We start from the raw sequence: 17,473 nt of genomic DNA, 5'->3' as shown, positions 1-17,473 counted from the left end.
CCTGTTCTTGAACTGCCATTGCTTGGTTACTTCATATGTATTCTAAAAAGTTGGAGTGACGCCTATCAAGATGATAATTTTTCATTTAGTGGTAACAAAGATGGTCTTTGTGACATTTTCTGAGCTATTCCTTGTAAATGTTAAGTCCTTTTTTTCCTCTGCACAGTTCCAAGGAAAGACCAAATAGGATCTCGTGATATAAAAATGGGGTATTTAAAGGAGTCAGTAAGGAAACCCTACTCTTCCGGATGATCCTAGGAGGTCCTCGGATAATGGGCATATTCGTCTTCTGTCTTGTCAATCAGTTACTTGTTTTTAAAATTCTTTGAGTTATAGTCATGGTTCTTTAGAAATGATCTGAAAAGTGCTGTCCCTCAGCTGGCAGCAAAAATTATTGGCATCGGGGTCTCTTGTTTGGAAATAATAATCCTGGAACGGGAGAAGTGGCACATTGAGGTTTGCCAGCAGTTGAAATACATGTGAAAAAGGACAGTGGCAGTGCCACTGAATTCTATTGAAATTCATTGGATTTAGAAGCTTTTCAGAAATAGGGAAGTGGGAAAGTGAGTGTCATGCTAACAATGAGTGTCTATTTTGTAAACAGAAAGAGTTGGCATGAGTAGGAGAAGAGTCCCATCCATTGTTTTAAAAGTTGAGCACTTAGCTTATGAGTCATCTATCATGCATCTGATAAGGGGTTCCAAGAATTCAATTCTCTTGGCCTGGAAAGATAGGAATGTGTGTGGGTGTGTGCGTGTGTGCGTATGTGTGTGTGCACGTGTCCATGCACAAGAGTTCACTTCTTTTGTGCTCAGTTACCTCAGATACCTTGGTGCTAACCCAAGGACAACGGGGTGGCCTCTGTTTGGGTCCACTGTATTTTTCTTAGCTTGCAAAAGACAACTCTACTGTCCATGATTTTAACAGCCTAATTCATCTCCATGATGTGTAGAATGCCTCTTCCATTCACGTTCTGGCTTGCAGGAGACTGGGTAGGTATCAGCAGAGTAGGGTAGTTTAAATGTAGTTCAGAGAGTTAGATTGGCAAGGTTAGCTTGAACTTTTATTACTCACAGAGTGGTAGTTGGTTTAATAGATTAGGAAACAGCTCCTGTGTGGACTGGTTAGTTTTGCTTTGTTCTATGGCCACAGACTTCTCCTTATATCAAGCACATGGTATCAAAGATCTACATCTATATCAAGGGTTGGTCGGCACATGACAGCCCATAGACCAAAGCTACCCACAGTCCCTTTTTGTGTGGCTTGCTAACTCAGAAGAGTTTTTATTTTTTAAAAGGTTTTTAAAAAGAATAAGATAGTTTTAATATATACATTGTTTCATGGACTCTCTATAACTACCCTATTTATCATCCCCATTTTATAAAGAAACTAAAATTCTCAGAGGTTAAGTGGCTTGCCTAGAATCACACTGATTCCTGGGATAAGGTGAGTATGGCAACATGTCCATTGGGCATTGCTGTTGTACCTCATCTCCTTAAGTGTGCAACATTACCATGGAAATGGAGTGTCAAAGTTTGAATGAAACCCCACATTTACCATTTTACTGGGGAAAAGTCCAAAATACCCACCAAGAACTGCATATTTGTCTATTTTAATGGTATGTGGAATTTTTCCACATATGAAAAGGGGGCATCACTTTAAAGGGTAAGGATGTAGGTTTGAGGAGAAGAGCAACCAGCAGATGTCCTTATGGAATGCAAGAACAGGAAGGAGGAGGTGTCAGCAGTTATAAATGAAGCACCCACAAAACCCACAGTGCTTTACCAACTATAGGCAAAAACAGGAAGTGGTAGTAGCACACGGCTTTCTTTCTTACTAGTACAACTTCCTCATTTAAGCTCAGACTTCCTGCTAACTTTTTAACCCCACAAAGCTAAACTGGTAAGCTAAACTGGTAAGCTTCTATTTCTGCCTTCATACCTCTTTTAAATACTTCTTTCTTTTTAGGATCATATGAACATTAGGTATTATTTGATTTGGACATCAGTGATACTTTTTCTAGACAAGGGAAAGTACCTAACCCACAGGCTAGCTTAAGAGAAGTTTTACAGTAAAGAGTTTAGACTGACTTATAAGAAAAGAAATGGAAGGAATTGTACAAATAATTGATACCTACCTGCTGCTGGGCCAGCATTTTAAAATCATCCCTTTTATTTCCTAGCTCAATTTGGAAATACTACAAATAATTACATGCTACCTAAGCCCGGTGTGCTAATCCTCTGATGCTAGCTGTGTGACCCTAGGCAAAAATACTTAATCTCTCTGGACTTCAGTTATCTGCAAAATAGGAATGTAATAGTCCTACTTATAAGTGAAATATGAAAAAAAAATTTGTGTTGGGCATGGTGGTGCATGTCTGTAATCCCATCAACTCAGGAGGCTGAGGCAGGAGGGTTGCAAGTTTGAGGCCAGCTTCAGCAACTTAGCAACACCTTGTCTCAAAATAAAAATAAAAAGGAACTGGGGATGTAGCTTAGTGGTAAAGTGTACCACTACCAAAGTGTACCAGTACATCCCACCACCAGAAAAAATGCATTTGATAGACCTGACATATAGTGAATACTCTAAAATTTATCATTGCTAATAACCAATAAAGTATTTTATTAATCATACTGAATTCCCATTAAAATAAATTAAAGCTGCTGGCCACAGCGGTGCACACCTGTAATCCCAGCGGCTTGGGAGGCTGAGGCAGGAGGATTGCAAGTTCAGTGAGACCTTGTCTCTAAATAAAATACAAAATAGGGCTGGGGATGTGTCTCTGTGGTCGAGTGCCTCCTGATTTCAATCCCCTGTACCAAATAAATAAATAATAAAATAAAATAAATAAAGTTCAAGAAACTTACTTGATGCAAAAGATAATTTTGAATTTTTCAGAATATCTAAAATATTCATATGAACTAGGGGACTCAAAACCCTCGTCCCTCTCTTCACTTTCAGGCGTCTCCTTCCATTTGAGCTCTCATTAAATAAAGGATTCTTTCCCTGTGTCCTTTGCCTCTTCATGTAAGCCTCCCACCTGGCATGGCTTCCACAGGACAGGACCTGTTCCTGGCCTTGAAGCTCATGGAGAACCTCTGGTCAGTGCCTCTTTCTCTGTCCAGATTAAATATCAAGGTCCCTCACTTGCTCGTACCCTGCTTCCTTTTCCACTGACTGTCCAGCACACTGTCCTGGTTCTGAGTTTTCCAACCAGGCAGACAGACAGCACTTCACGTTCTTGGTCTCCATCAATAGTTGAGTCCTCCACGCTGCCCAGCCCCTCCATGACTTTCAGGAAGGTCTGTCCTCTGTCAACAGTTTTCAGATCTTCATTCTCTCCGTACACATATTTCCCTTGGAGGAATGGGAGGTAGGATGGAAGACGATGAGAGGTAACAAAGATGAAAGATGAATGAAGAGGTGCAGGTGGACAGCAGGGATGGTTGGGAAAGCCGGAAGGTAAGAGGTAGGAACAGGAGAGAGAGAGGCCAGCAGCAGAGGGTCAGGGCTGCAGGAAGATGATCAACCAAAAAGCAACGTGCTTCCCTTGGTTTATCTAGTTCTTTGGTACTGGATTTTAATTTTTTCTCAACCAGCAGTATGTCTGAGTTTTGAAGTGAGGGTTGTGGGTTGACATAAATAAAAACAGAACAAGTATTAAGACCATTTAAAAAATTCTAGCTCAGGGAGTTTTTTTTTACAGATTGTTCTGTTCACTTAATTGAGGATGGTTGAAGTTTTATGCTTCCAACTGGATTTAGAAGAGGAAGAATTAGGCTTTGGATTTTGACTTTGGAGGAGGCGAAGGTGCAACTTTCTTCAGTTGTCATGATCCAGGTTCATCCAGCACCAGCTGCTCCTACTGCGCAACCCAGGTTTGATCCCATTGAGATCAACACTCTGTGCCTGAGGTGGACTATCAGCAGGCAGGTGCCACGTCCACGCTGGATCCTGAGATCGCACCCCTGAATCAGCCTCCAAAACAGGTTGATGATACATTGCCAAGGCAACTGGTGACTAGACAGAGCTGAGGATTGTAGTGAAGCTGACCTTTAGGACAGATAGGCCTGGATTCAGGCTTCTACCTCTACCTTGATCTTCAAAGCCTCAAGGAATCACGAAGAGACAGAAAGAAATAGAAAAACTTCAAACATAGGAATATGACTTTTTATGAGACCTCCAACATTGCCCAACAGATATGGCAATGACATTTAGCCAAAGAACTTTCTGGAACCCTTAAGGAGATCCCAGGGACTGCCCAGTCTCTGGGCTGAGATGCTGATGGCCACCACCCTAGTGACATCCTAGATGACAGCAGTGGGATGAGTGGGATGCCCAGCTAGTTAAGAAGGACAAAGAAAAATATTTCAATATAGGATCAGCTGACCAAAAAAGAAAGAAGAGGAAGCATTATGTAGTGTGGTAAGCCTCAGATCACTTTTAGAAAGAGCAACATGGAGGAGAAGAATTTGAAAATAATGTTTAAATATATATCCTGGTGAAGTAAGGAAAGCTTAAGGAAATCAACCCAAAAATGTGCAATTCAGCTGTGAAGTGCTTCCTTTCATTGCAGTCTGACCTGGGTAACTATGGGTCTATGTTCCAGACAATGGAGCTATCACACAGGCCTAGACAGTGTGGCGGACTACCTTGCTGAGAAACAGAAACAACTGAGATTTATGGGGCCAGAGCTTGAGCCTTTTTTTATTTTATTTTTTTCTCTTGGAACTGGGGGGTGAACCCAGTGCCAGATTGGGCACACTACCAATCAAGCTAAAAAGACTGGGGAAGGCTTTTAATTTAATTTTGAGAAAGGGTCTTGCTAAGTTGCCCAGGCTGGTCTCGAACTTGCAGTTTTCCTGTCTCAGATTGTTTCATTTTTTAAATTTTTCCCCCAAGTAGCTGGGATTACAAGCATGCACCACGGCATCTAACTGGGAGGCTTTAAACCTCAGCCCTCCACGTGTGGTCCATGGACCAGCAAGCACAAGCATTTTTGGAATGCATGTTAGAATGCAGAATTTCAGGTCCCAGCCCATACCTGCCCAATTAGCTCCTTTCAGCTTTGGCAAGGGAGAGTCGAGAGGGCTGGTACGGGTTCTCTGTTCTGTTGAGAGGGCTGGTACGGGTTCTCTGTTCTTTTGAAAACAGCGGGTCTTGGAGGAGTTGAAAGCACTCAGCTGGGAACCAGCCCCCAACACCCCCATCTGAGCTATTTCTGGATCCAAAGCAGTGACAGCTGCTTCACCTCCACCCCTCGCAAGGGCTCTGATGCTGGGTTGGGAGTGTCACTTGAATCTTGCTGTATAACAAGGCTTTTAAAAATATAGTCTCATCTCCCTTAAAGTCTTCTGGGGTTGTTTGTTTTTGTTGTTAGGTATACTTTATATACAATAAAATCCCCAGTTCAAAGGAGAGGATTTGATAAGTTTACCCGATTACACTTGTGATCATGGTGTAGAGCATTTCAGCCACCTTAAATATTTTGGTTCTGTTTGTTGTCAAACCTTTCCATCTTATTCTCATATCGTATTTTAAAAATGAAATTTATTGTAACTTCATCCATAGAATCTTTGGGTAAGTTATGGAAGAATAAAGAATTACATTCCTGTCAATATGATTCAAAACATAAGTGTGTAGAAGTTCATTGTTTGATATGAGTCAAATTTTCTAGTAGCAAATAGAGTAAATGTATCTTAAGCCTCTGTCACAAATATTTAAGAACTCATGGAGAGCAGGAGTATCCCTGAGGATTGGAAGTAGGCAGATTTCATCCCAGCTTTCAAAAGTGGCAAAAAGTGGACTCCAAGCAATGTTATATAGCAAATTACTAAATGGCTTGTTTATGTGCAGTTAACACAGAAAATATTGCTCCAAAGAGACTTAAAACTTCCCTAAATGGCATTAAATTAACTTTTTCTTTTTTGATACTGAGGATTGAACCCAGGGATGCTCTACCACTGAGCTATATCGCTAGCCCTTTATTTACTTATTTTTTTAAATTTTGAAACAGTGTCTCACTAAGTTGTCAAAACTGGACTTGAACTTGTGACCCTCCTGTCTCAGTTCCCTTCTCCCCCAATTAGATGAGATTACAGATGTGCACCTTCTAACTCAGCCTAACATCATCTTTCAACATCTGGATAAACTAGTAGGTCACAGGGACTATCCTAAATAAGTCTTGATTTTACCAAGGTATTGATATAGACTCACCTAACTTGCAAACGAGATCCTAATATTTGTAAATTCACTGATTCTTAGCTAAGAACCTCTTGTTTGTGTGTTTGGTGTTGAGTGTAAACAGATCCTAATATTTGTAAGTTCACTGATTCTTAGCTAAGAGTCTATTGTTTGTGTGTTTGGTGTTTAGTGTAAACAGGTAAGTAGGTGAATTCAGTCACCATGGCCTGTCCTGTAATCTGGTGATGGAGACACAAAAAAGCAATAAAATAAAAAATGATTCTGGCTACTGGGTGAAGGATAGATCTAAGGAGGTACAAAAAGGGAGATGGGTAAAAGTTATCAGAAGTTAAAGATGATAGCTCCTTAGACTGATGTCAGTGGAGATAGGAAAAGCAGCTTATGTATTTGGGATATATTCTGGAGGTAGAAATGATAAGAGCTTTGCTTGTGAATTGGGTATGAGGAATGAGAGAATAGGTAAGAAATCAACAGTGACTTCCAGGCTTCTGGCTTGAGCCGTCAGCTAGACAGTGAGTCATTTGCAGATTGTCTTGTTCTATTCAGTCAGGATCAGAGGCTTCATGAAGGTACACTGAAGATACGAAGCTGCTGAGATGGGTAGAACCAAAAAAAAAAAAAAAAAAAGAAGAAGAAGAAGAAGAATTTTTAAAGATAGCACAAGACTTGAGAGATAAAATGTAATAAAAATAAATGTAGAATTTTACACTTAAAAAAAGTAGACAGGATAGGCTAGAATCAGGCAGACTTGGCCTAGGAGCATTTTATACCAGAGCTCAAAAAGAATGAGAAGTGTGATATGACCGCCATAAAAATGAATCCCCAAATAGTTTGCCTTAAAAGAAATATGATGTCCAACTCAAGAGAACAGAAAATCACATCATGCTTTGCACTATCTGGACAGAAACTGAAGTTGTAGTGTTGTGCTTGTCTCAGCACACAGGCCTTGGAAGAGGAAATCATCTGAACCCTTTCTCACAAGATGAACCGTTGAAAAGTCTGGAGGTGTTTAAGTCACCTTCGGAGGGATTGTTAGGTAGAAGAGGGGTTAGATTTCAGGTAGATTCAAACAGATCTTGAGGGTAAAGTGAGGACCAAGGGTAGAATAGCAGCAGTGATTTCAGCTCAGTCTCAGTTCCAAAGCACAGAACTATCCAGAAACAGAACAAGTTGCCTAATGGGTCCCCTCTCAGAATATATTTTGCAGATCTGGTACCTGTATGTTTGCGTGGAGTGTGGCAGTTTCTTATACTGGGTGTAGATCTAGACCGAGGTCGTCTGGGAAGGTCTGTCCCTGATTCAAGTCTAGAAATCCTCTAGAGTTCCCTAGCAATCCTCCCAGGAGACAAAATTTCCTGATCACATTCTTCACAGTTCTGACCTTCCCACCGCCCCTCGGCCCATCTAGTTACATGCCCTAGATCCCCTCTAGTCAAGGCCAGACACAAGTGTGAAATATCAACATCTCAAAACCCCAAGTATCATGTAAAAATGCCTTTTCCAGCCACCAGTGTTTGTGCCAGCCGTATTAAAACTTTCGGCCAATGGTTAACAGTGTGGAGGCTTAAATGATAATCCAGATAAAATTAAAAAAGGAATTACTCGTGTTCCCCTTTGTTAACTCAAGAATACCAGCTAGTGTTTCTCTTCCAGGAAGCCATAATTATGTGTTCAAATACCTATTTAGACAAATAGGGGCATCGTGCTACTCAACACCAGTGTTTAAATAAGCCCTCACGGTCTCTCCCATTGTTCCTCTCAGAGTTTTCCTTTAAATGTCATGGTTTCTGTTTCAAAGCATCTCCGACTTGGTTTTCTTAAACCATTGTGGGATCTGTTAGAGTCAATTAGACAACATACGGCTTATTTCTAAGAATCTAAATAAAGAGGTATCCTTTTCTAAATTTTAATCTTGTTAATGTTAGTTTCTGATATCCCAGAAGAATTATTAGAATTCTACCTACACAGTTTGCTTTTATAGTGGCCTGACAAGGGGAAAAAAAAGTTTTGTTGTATGTTAGTTTTCAGTCATGAAAGGAAAGATTCATATTCTGTGAGGGATGAAAGAGAGTCTTCATAGATTGAATGGTTAAATGCAGAGGCTCTGGGACACTCGCTATGTGTCCTTTCCTGTGGGGTGCAGTGTTCTGTCCTTTAAACATGGGAGCAGAACTGTTTCCGTCGCTGTGGGAGCACTTCATCCTGCTGTGTTTTAAAGTGGGGAACAAAATCGGGAATCATCCTACTCCAATCTTCTCTGATCGACACTTATCCCATCTGATAAAGGAAAAGGTGTAACAGGATTTTATGAAGAAATTCTTCAATTCTTTGACAAGGGCCAGAGGCCCACTGATGAGCATCATCCACTAAGAGATTCAACTATAGAATGCGGGAAGAGACAACCATGTGGTTCCAGGGGCTATTAGCGAAGAGAACACTGCAAATGTTTTCATAGAATATTTCTTTTGCTATTAGGTATTTAGTTTCTTCCAAGTTTAGAGCTTTTGGTAAATCATTATATAGATGCTAAGTAATTAATACTTCCTGCTAGGCACATCTTTCTGCAAGGCCTTGGGTCTGTAGTAATACCTCCTGTACTGTTCTTATCAGGCCCCAGCAGAGTCCGATTAGGTCACATGATCACCCCAGAATAGCACATGACAAAATCCTAAGATGGCACCCACCCTCTCCTCACTGGGAAGCCCATACTGTTCTGTTTGTGCCTCCAGGGTCTGTCATATGCACATTAAAAGTCGCCACTTAGTGTTCAGGATCCCTGAACTTGAGAAAACTCTGAATAAAACTCAAAGTTTACTTTTTTTAACATAATTATTTATCTTATAGGGGAAAAAAAATCAAGCTACAATTTGATCCTGTATCTTTTTCTCTCACAGAGCATATCAAATCATGTTTCATTACATATGTCAAAGCTACTGGGTTGATCAATAAACACTTGCTCTCAATGTTTTATGTCCTTTAACCAGCAAAGATTGTAAGGGACTTACCTTACCATCTTAGTCACCCCCCTTAATCACTTACCATCTTAATCTCCTCGATCAAGCTAAACAAATATGCATCTTGAAGGTATCTCCTCAGTCAGCATAATTAATCTAAATTCCCCTTTATTGGCAAGACAGTTTGGCCTATACACAAAGTGTTGGGTTTTCTATTTTTCCTCCCAAGTGCTCTGACTCTCTTGTTTTCTGACCAATTTCTGTCAGTCCATCTGTTTAGCTGGTGACCATTCTGTACTTCCTGTTTTCCTCCACAGCATTTTGCATGCAGGAGAAGCAAAATGCTATAGGACCAGAGACTAAGGAACAGTCATTCCACCCAGTGCAAAGGAATGGCCCTATGAGATGGCCTCTGAGCTGGGCCAAGAGCCCCTGGAGTTCAACAGGTGTGCAGTGGGGGAGGATCAGGAGTAGGAGCCCCGCGGAGAACAGCATGTTGTGCCAAGTGCCTCTCAACAGCACTTGCTAGGAAAATAATTGCCTTTATTTACTCAAACATGGAATCAATTGCAGTAATTTATTGTTCTAGGTCTATATTTCCCTACATCAGAGAGTGAGTGGTTTCACTTGGGGAATGGAATATTTTCCCCCCTCTTTTTAATAAATGGGCTTTATTTTTAGTATCATGTCAGTTTTAACCGAAGGATTCAGAAATAATCTATGTAATCTCCCACATCATTTTAACTGTAAATTTTCTTGAGAAAGGTTTCATAATGAGCCAGATGTACTAAAACAAAAACATGAGTTCATCATTGAAAAAAGCCTTTTCATTATGCTTGATTGTCAGAATCTCCCCACTGGAAGAGGTGGGTATGCATCTCAGAGGAACCACATGCAAAAAACAAGGAAATTAGATAAGTGGTACAATGTATAGATTTGAAAATAACCATAGGGGGAAAGGTCACATCTTTTGGCTTGTGTCTTCAATTCACCCATGGAAGCAGTGAAGCAAGTTGCCCAGAGTCACGTGGTCTCTCTTGGAAGGTCACTCCCTGCAAGCTTTTTCTTTCACTCCCCACCCCCAAACCACTTTCTCACCCAGATGTAAAGAGAGACTATCCATACCCTACACTAAAAATGTGTTGTTTCACAACGTGGTCTTACAGTCATCTCAACTGAAATGTTCCCAGAGAGCTGTTTAGGCTTCGAATTACATAAAGAACTTGAACTGGTAGACTTACTCAGATTCTAATGAGCACTTTTTTATTTGGTAGGACATTTTTATTGAGGTTTCTAAAGCAGGGTGACTAACAGTTTCCACATTTTGGATACTATTAACAAATAGTGTTAACCATATAAATAAACCTTTGCCCTTCTAGAATGCAAGATCAGAATATGCTGTTTTCTAGTTATTACAACAGAATTTATTTTCTTTGCTTCAGGATACTTTTGACTTCAGTAACATTGCTGTCCATCTATTCAATAAACCTTCTATTGATCTGTTCCAAGGAAACAGGTAAGCTAAGAAAAAGTCTAATTTTGTTAAGGCTGAGGTGAATAATGTTCATGGTGAATTGTGAACAAACGATGCTCTCTTTGTTCAGCAATTTGATTATTAAAAAGAAAGACTACTTTGACCTACAGTAACTGGAAGACTTATTGTGTTATTTGCGTAGAGAAACACGCACTCAAGTTTAAATTGTCATGAGCAATGAGCAAATAGCATTGTCATTTAAAGTGAACCCTTAGTTGCATCTGTTTTTCTACTTCAAGATGACTTCATTTTCAAGGCTTCTGTTTTCCCTTAGGCCTTCGTAAATCCTGAACAAAGATTGCATGTTTTATATCATAACCTCCAAGGTTTTAAAAAGTAAATAGACCTTTTATCCTCTTTGGTGCATATTCCAAGGAGAAAATGTTACTCCTGAGGCAGTGTGGGAGGGAGACAGCTACCAAGGACTTCAAGTTCTCTGGGCAGTGTAATACCTGAAGTGTTTATTTTCTATTCCTGGGACACTGGATTATGTTTGTAATACTTTGACTTTTACATTAGCTAAAACCACATTGGCCAGCTATTATTGTATACAGATAACTGGAACATTTTGTAATAAATTTAGGATCTACCCATTGTCTAGTTTAAACACCAGTCTTATGAGAGATTAAATAAAGGTTTAATTATAGCCTGATCCATATTGCTTTCTTGAACTGTCATAAAGAAATGTAACAGGTCGTTGTGTTTTGTTTTTTGTTGTTGTTCTGTCTTTTTTTCTTTTGGGGGTACTGGGGATTGAACCCAGAACCACCCACATGCTAGGCAAATACTCTACCAACTGAGCCATACACACAGCTCTTAATTTTTGGTTTGAGACAGGGTCTGTAAGTTGCCCAGGCTGCCCTTGATGTTGCCTCAGCCACCCTATCCAGGCAGTTTTTGTTGTTGTTGTTGTTAATGAATGGATAACAATTTTAGTATCTACTGATATGAGCTTTTTGATCACTTTAGAATTTTGCTACAGCCAGATTAGTCTTGGCTCAGACTTGTCTGCGGCTTTCTTTGAACTAAATTTTATGAATGATCAGAATTCTTATGTGATTACTACTAGAAGCCTATCATTATATTTAGGACAAGAGGGATTGATGGAATGTTATGAAGATAATTCTTTGTTAGCCTGATCTGTTCAGGTAGTTAATCATAAAGGAATCTTTTTGTTTTAAACACCAGGATCTTTTTTTAATCAATTCTTCAGTAGTACATACCAAACCTGAGAAAAAGATGAAAGTGGGAATTGCCCTCCAGTAAGATAGAGATATTTTAAAATAAGCCATATGATCTAGAGTTTAATTATAATGCTACTGTAGCCAGCTTGAAAAAGGAGAAATGGTGATCATGTCTGACCTTTGAAAATGTCAAGATGTTATTTTATCAATGTAATGCATTAACCCTTGCATAGTCAAGCTGGCTGCTATTTGTCTGAGTTTGAGAAAGACACAGAATAATTTGAGGAATGGTCAACAGGATTGTGTCCTTAATTTTGACTCTTAAATAGGCTGCATGGTTTATGAAAAGCTGGGAGAACAAGTCTTTGGCACCACAGGGAAGCTGGTCATCTTTGGAGCCACCTCTCTACAGAACACTGGAGGTAAAGAGAACATACTTTCCATACATAAAGTATGTAACTTATTGCCTTTTCTAATTCTGGTAGTGGGGTATCCACACAATTCAAGTAGTTATCACACATGGAATGTAAGGCAGAGATAGCCGTTCTTACTTAAAGACAAATATCCCACTAGGGCTGCTAAAGCTACCTTTGTGTCTTATTGAAGGTTAGTCTAAGAACAGGCTGGTAGACTTCTAGATAGCTTGCAATATGATCCTTGGTATTATCTTTCTAAAAATGTTCTCATTTTCCTCCAGCAATGCTGAGCTACCTCTTCATAGTAAAAAATGAACTACCCTCTGCCATAAAATTTCTGATGGGAAAGGAAGAGGCATTTTCGTAAGTTATAGACTCTGTGTGTGTGTGTGTGTGTGTGTGTGTGTGTGTGTGTGTAATAAAACTAAAATGTTTTTAATTTAAATGCAGGCTAACCAAAGCTTTTGTTTTATGAAAATTGCAGAAACAGAGTTTTTCCTTGGCTGGTTTTTTTTTTTTCCCCCTTTGTTCAACAATAAATTTCTTTGGGGATATATAAGTGAAAGAAGCAGGGAGAGCCATTTGAATATGAACGTTTAAAGGTAGAATTATCTGTTATGCTGCAAACAATTGATACTACATTTTCCCATGAGCCTGAAATCTATATCAAATTTCTGTGAAATAGAACAGATATAGAATATTTTTACACAGAAGCAGAACATGAAAAAAATACAAAAAATAAGACCCTAGCCTCTTACTTAAAGGCTTATAGCATTTGGGGAGCAAAATTTATATGAACGAACCTCATTAAAGATGTTGCTAACCCTGGAAAATGTTGCCAGCCACTTTTGGCATAGGAATTATGTTTTGACTCTTTCTTGTTTAATAGTTCTTATTAGTCTTAGTTTCTGTTTTCCTTTGGAGAATTGTAGGAGCCAGAGTTCTAGTGCTCTATCCTCGGGATTCAAGGTCAAATCCAAGGGATCAGCGAGAGAGAACTGCCTACCTGTGGTGACTTGATTCTCACTGATACCAGCCAAGCAAAACAAAAAGGAACTTTCTCTTTAAATAATTGATAGGACAAGTTGTAATCTGACAGAATGCAATGTATTCATTCAGCTTTGAAACTACATAAATAATTCAGAGGAATGCCACATTTAGCCAATGAGAGACAAAGTTCATTCCCCTTCTTTCATTACCTGGGAGTGAGGCAGTAGTAAAGGAGTAATGGTTGGGTTAAAGTGTCTGGATAAAACCTGAATAATGATTAAAAATATCAATGGTAAAATTAGTAATAAACATGTATTACAATATATCATGAAATTTTACCTGGGGCAGGCGTGTCACTTTCTAAACAAAACATAGAACCTAGCTGCTTACCTGCCTTTCAGAGCCTGGTATGTGGACGGCCGAGTTCTGGTGGTGATGGTTACCTTTGGCATAATTCTCCCTCTGTGTCTCTTGAAGAATTTAGGTAAGGAAAGATCTTGCCTTTATCTTTATCTTGCCTTTATCTTGCCCATAATCTCTACAGTGCCCACACGATTTAGAAGCCTCATAAAAATGAACAACATTGCCTTGTACTTCCACTTGCAGGGTCATAATTAAGTGAATCATAAATTGCAAGTATTAATCAGGCCCAGTGTTAATGTGTGAGGAAAACACATCAGTATGTGACTTCCTGAGGAGTCCCTCTACTAAGCTGGGGTGAGCAAAGGGAAGGTTTTTGGGGCCGATAATACAGTATACAGGTTGCCCCAAGGAAAGTCCTGAAAATGGAATTCTCTTCTTATGAGGTCATAAATACTCTGATTATTTAGACAGATTTTCATATTTAATATCAAGACAGAAAGTTGCTTGTATTTATACCCCAAAGTGTTATGAATCACTCTTAAATTTCAAGTCTAGCCAATATCAGTGATTTCCCTTGCTGAAAGGAGAGTGAAAAAGTTTAAAGTCAAAAATGACATGATCTCCAAGTCACATCCATTTGGTTTTGACATTTGTTTCTATGCTTGTGAGTTGGAGACAAGTATGCCTGCTGTTAAGAGAATTTCATACATTGAGTAATGAGGCCAGGTTGCTGTATAGTCAAAAACCTCTAAGAGGCATTTTTCTTAAAATCTGGGCTAATTCAAGGCAAAATTTTGGATTAATGTTCTTCCAAAAATAATTATGAAGCAGTTTTTTTCCCCCTGTTAAAAAAAAAGAAAAGTCACACTTCTATAGCTTCTATGAAGTTTATTAAATAGACTTGTTTTCTTTTAAATACTTAATTTTCTACTTTCTGGGTTGGTGTAGGCTTTTCTATGATGCCAGAGAAGGGCCCTTCCTCAGGGATGAGAAGAATGCAGTTCCCAGGAACCCACTTACTTCACCTTCCTAGAGGCTGTGCAGAGAGGCAGATGGAGTTCTTAGAATCCCAGTTGGATTCTAAGGGGAACAAGTAAAGCTCCTCAGATATGCCATTTATCCCTAGAAATTCACATCTTGTGCCTGTCATCTGGGGGAAGAATTGTTATAATTGACACTCAGTGTGCACACAGTGTGCACGGTGAAGAACTACAGAGCATTGAGGAGTAAATGGATTTGCCTGTAGGACTGCCTTAGAGAAAGAACATCAGCACACAGGCCTAGGGCCAAAATTGGGAGGCTCCTTTTCCCTGAATTCTGGGAATCTGTGTTCTCTAGTGTGCCAGGGAGCACTGAAATCAAAACACCTAATATAATGCTTTTATTCAAAGCCCTAATTTTTTTTTTTTTGCCAATAAAGTAGCACTGTCAAATAATAAATCTTGTATTCACATGGGCATGTGTGCATATTATTGGAGTTCCAAGCTAGGCTTCAAATAATGCATTGAAAGAAATGAAATAATTGATGAAATAATAATAGCAATTTATTTTTTTACTTTTTAAAGGATATCTTGGATATACTAGTGGATTTTCCTTGAGCTGTATGGTCTTTTTCCTAATAGTGGTAAGTGCTGATTGAAATGGTTTGATTTTGACATAGTACAATGCCATGTAACAATTATTCATTGTTTGGCTTTAGTAAAATCTATATAGTTTCTCTGGTGTTTTTTTTTAATACCAGGTTATCTACAAGAAATTTCAAATTCCCTGTGGTTTTCGAGAGCTAAATTCAACAGCAAATGCTAATTCAACAAATGCTGACATGTGTACGCCAAAATATGTTACTTTCAATTCTAAGGTAAGTTTCCTTATCCTTTAAAGATAAACAAGAACATATTGATTAAGGCCAATATATTTCTCATACTTGTAAAATTACACTGTTTTGAGTATATTAGTTCTTGTAAGAACACACGGGGTCATTGCTTTTGTATTCCACAGTCCATTCAGAGACCTTTGAGATGTATGGAAATATATTTCCCCTTACTTCTTATCTGCTTAAGACAAACCATGAGCATTTACTGTAAAAATTTCTTTCTGGGTAATTATCTCAGCTTTTCTCTTAGGTAGAGTACAGGGTGATGCTTAATATCCTTAGCCCACTGCATTTATATGATGGTGACAGAAGGAATACCTCAAACCTGTTCAGTTTGCACAGTTGAAATATAGACTTATCACCACGAATTGGCATGTAAAAAAATGTTTATACTGTAAAATAGGGTTGATATTATGGGGAACCATGGACTCTGTGGTCCGTCAGGCTTGGATTTCAGTCCTTAGGCAAGTCATATCCCTTGTGTCAAAAAGAGAATCCTTTTCTTTATCTCCCAGGGTTTTGTGGGACCAGGTCTCCTATAGAACTTCAGCAAAGTAAGAACAGGAGATATACTAACTTTTCTTCCCTTCTCTATCAATTTCCCTTTCTATAACAAATTCTATTGAGTTTGAGAGTTAAAAAAAATCTTATCTAAGAGAATAAATAAGTCTCTCTCTCTCTCTCTCACTTTAAGGATACAAAGTACTGAACTATGGCACTAGCTTTCTTTTTAGATGCTATCTTTTAAGTACTCTTTGATGCACCTGACCTAGCCAAAGAGCTGTCAAACAGAGGTGGAAGTCCTAAACACATTACCTAACCTGTCCGAGGGATTCCAAGAACAGCAAGCAATGGCCTCTCTGCTGCTCAGGGCTGCTGTAGGGATCCAGTGAGAGTGTGATGTAGGAAAATTGCCATGTAACTGACTAATGCCACTTAAGCATGGGTTTCCTGCGCTTGCAGTGCATAAACACCCTGTAGGCAGGCCAGATCTAAAGCCGTTATGTGACAAACGCCTAATGGCTAGAGCTAGATAAGCCCTCTGAGAAAAGCTGCTCCTGTTTTAAAGATCAAAACTTTCCTAATTACCAAATAATCCAGAGATTCTGAAGAGCTGTCAGATAAAAAACAGCTCTGGAAACACTGGAGTGAGCTGTATAATTTTTATGGTAAAGATGTCTTTTTCTTAATGTTTATTTCTTTTTCTTTCAAATAGACCGTGTATGCTTTACCAACCATCGCATTTGCATTTGTCTGCCACCCATCAGTCCTGCCAATCTACAGTGAGCTTAAAGAGTAAGAGATTTCATTTTTATATCTTGATCATTTTATGCCCCCTCATTAGTGGACAAGTTCTATATTAAGATAAAATCTTATGGGCTGGGGCTGGGGCTCAGTGGGGTTCGATTCTCAGCACCACATATAAATAAATAAAATAAAGGTCTATCAACAACTAAAAAATAAATAAATAAATAAAATCTTATATAATGAACCACCACAGATTCATCACCCAGTTTCAACATTGACTGACATTTGCCATTCTTAAGTACTGTATTTAAAAATCCAGAAATCTGCAGTATTCTTTGGCCATAAATATAGAAAGTGGTCAATCCTGTGGGATTTTTAGTTAATTTGTATTTTCAAATATTGTATTAACTTAGGAGAGAGTTCAAGTACTTGTGTTGCTTTTTTGTTCCTTGTGCTTAGTTTTCAAGTAATGATAATCTTCAGACTGATCTGGAAACTGCTAAATGCACTGTCTTTGATTCCCCTGATGGTTGGGGTAGAAAGGGCTGGTAAATCAGACAATAGGAAATTAATATTAAGGCTACAAACTAGAAAGAATAATATATTATTTTTATGGACACAATATCTTTATTTACTTATTTATTTTTATGTGGTGCTGAGGATCAAACCCAGTGCCTGACATGTTAGGCAAGCCCCTCTACTACTGA

At 38.9% G+C, this 17,473-nt stretch overlaps 1 protein-coding gene across 5 annotated transcripts in view; it reads left to right on the top strand.

The window, feature by feature from the left end:
- The window catches only part of SLC38A1 (solute carrier family 38 member 1), a 72,095-nt gene that overhangs the window by 42,706 nt on the left and 11,916 nt on the right, over positions 1-17,473 (top strand). For all 5 annotated transcript variants that reach the window (XR_014024243.1, XM_081311720.1, XM_081311722.1 and 2 more), the window contains 7 exons: positions 10,601-10,674; positions 12,206-12,298; positions 12,574-12,655; positions 13,684-13,766; positions 15,211-15,269; positions 15,387-15,503; positions 16,735-16,814. Coding sequence is in view for 4 of the 5 variants with exons in the window: in XM_081311720.1 (XP_081167846.1) it covers positions 10,601-10,674; positions 12,206-12,298; positions 12,574-12,655; positions 13,684-13,766; positions 15,211-15,269; positions 15,387-15,503; positions 16,735-16,814 (588 nt within the window). In the remaining variant the exon portion in view is untranslated. The remainder of the gene's footprint in view (positions 1-10,600; positions 10,675-12,205; positions 12,299-12,573; positions 12,656-13,683; positions 13,767-15,210; positions 15,270-15,386; positions 15,504-16,734; positions 16,815-17,473) is intronic.

The sequence above is a fragment of the Spermophilus citellus genome (assembly GCF_964194105.1).
Source record: "Spermophilus citellus genome assembly, chromosome: 10".
Classification (NCBI taxonomy): domain Eukaryota; kingdom Metazoa; phylum Chordata; class Mammalia; order Rodentia; family Sciuridae; genus Spermophilus; species Spermophilus citellus.
This window is presented reverse-complemented; position numbering and strand designations above follow the sequence as displayed.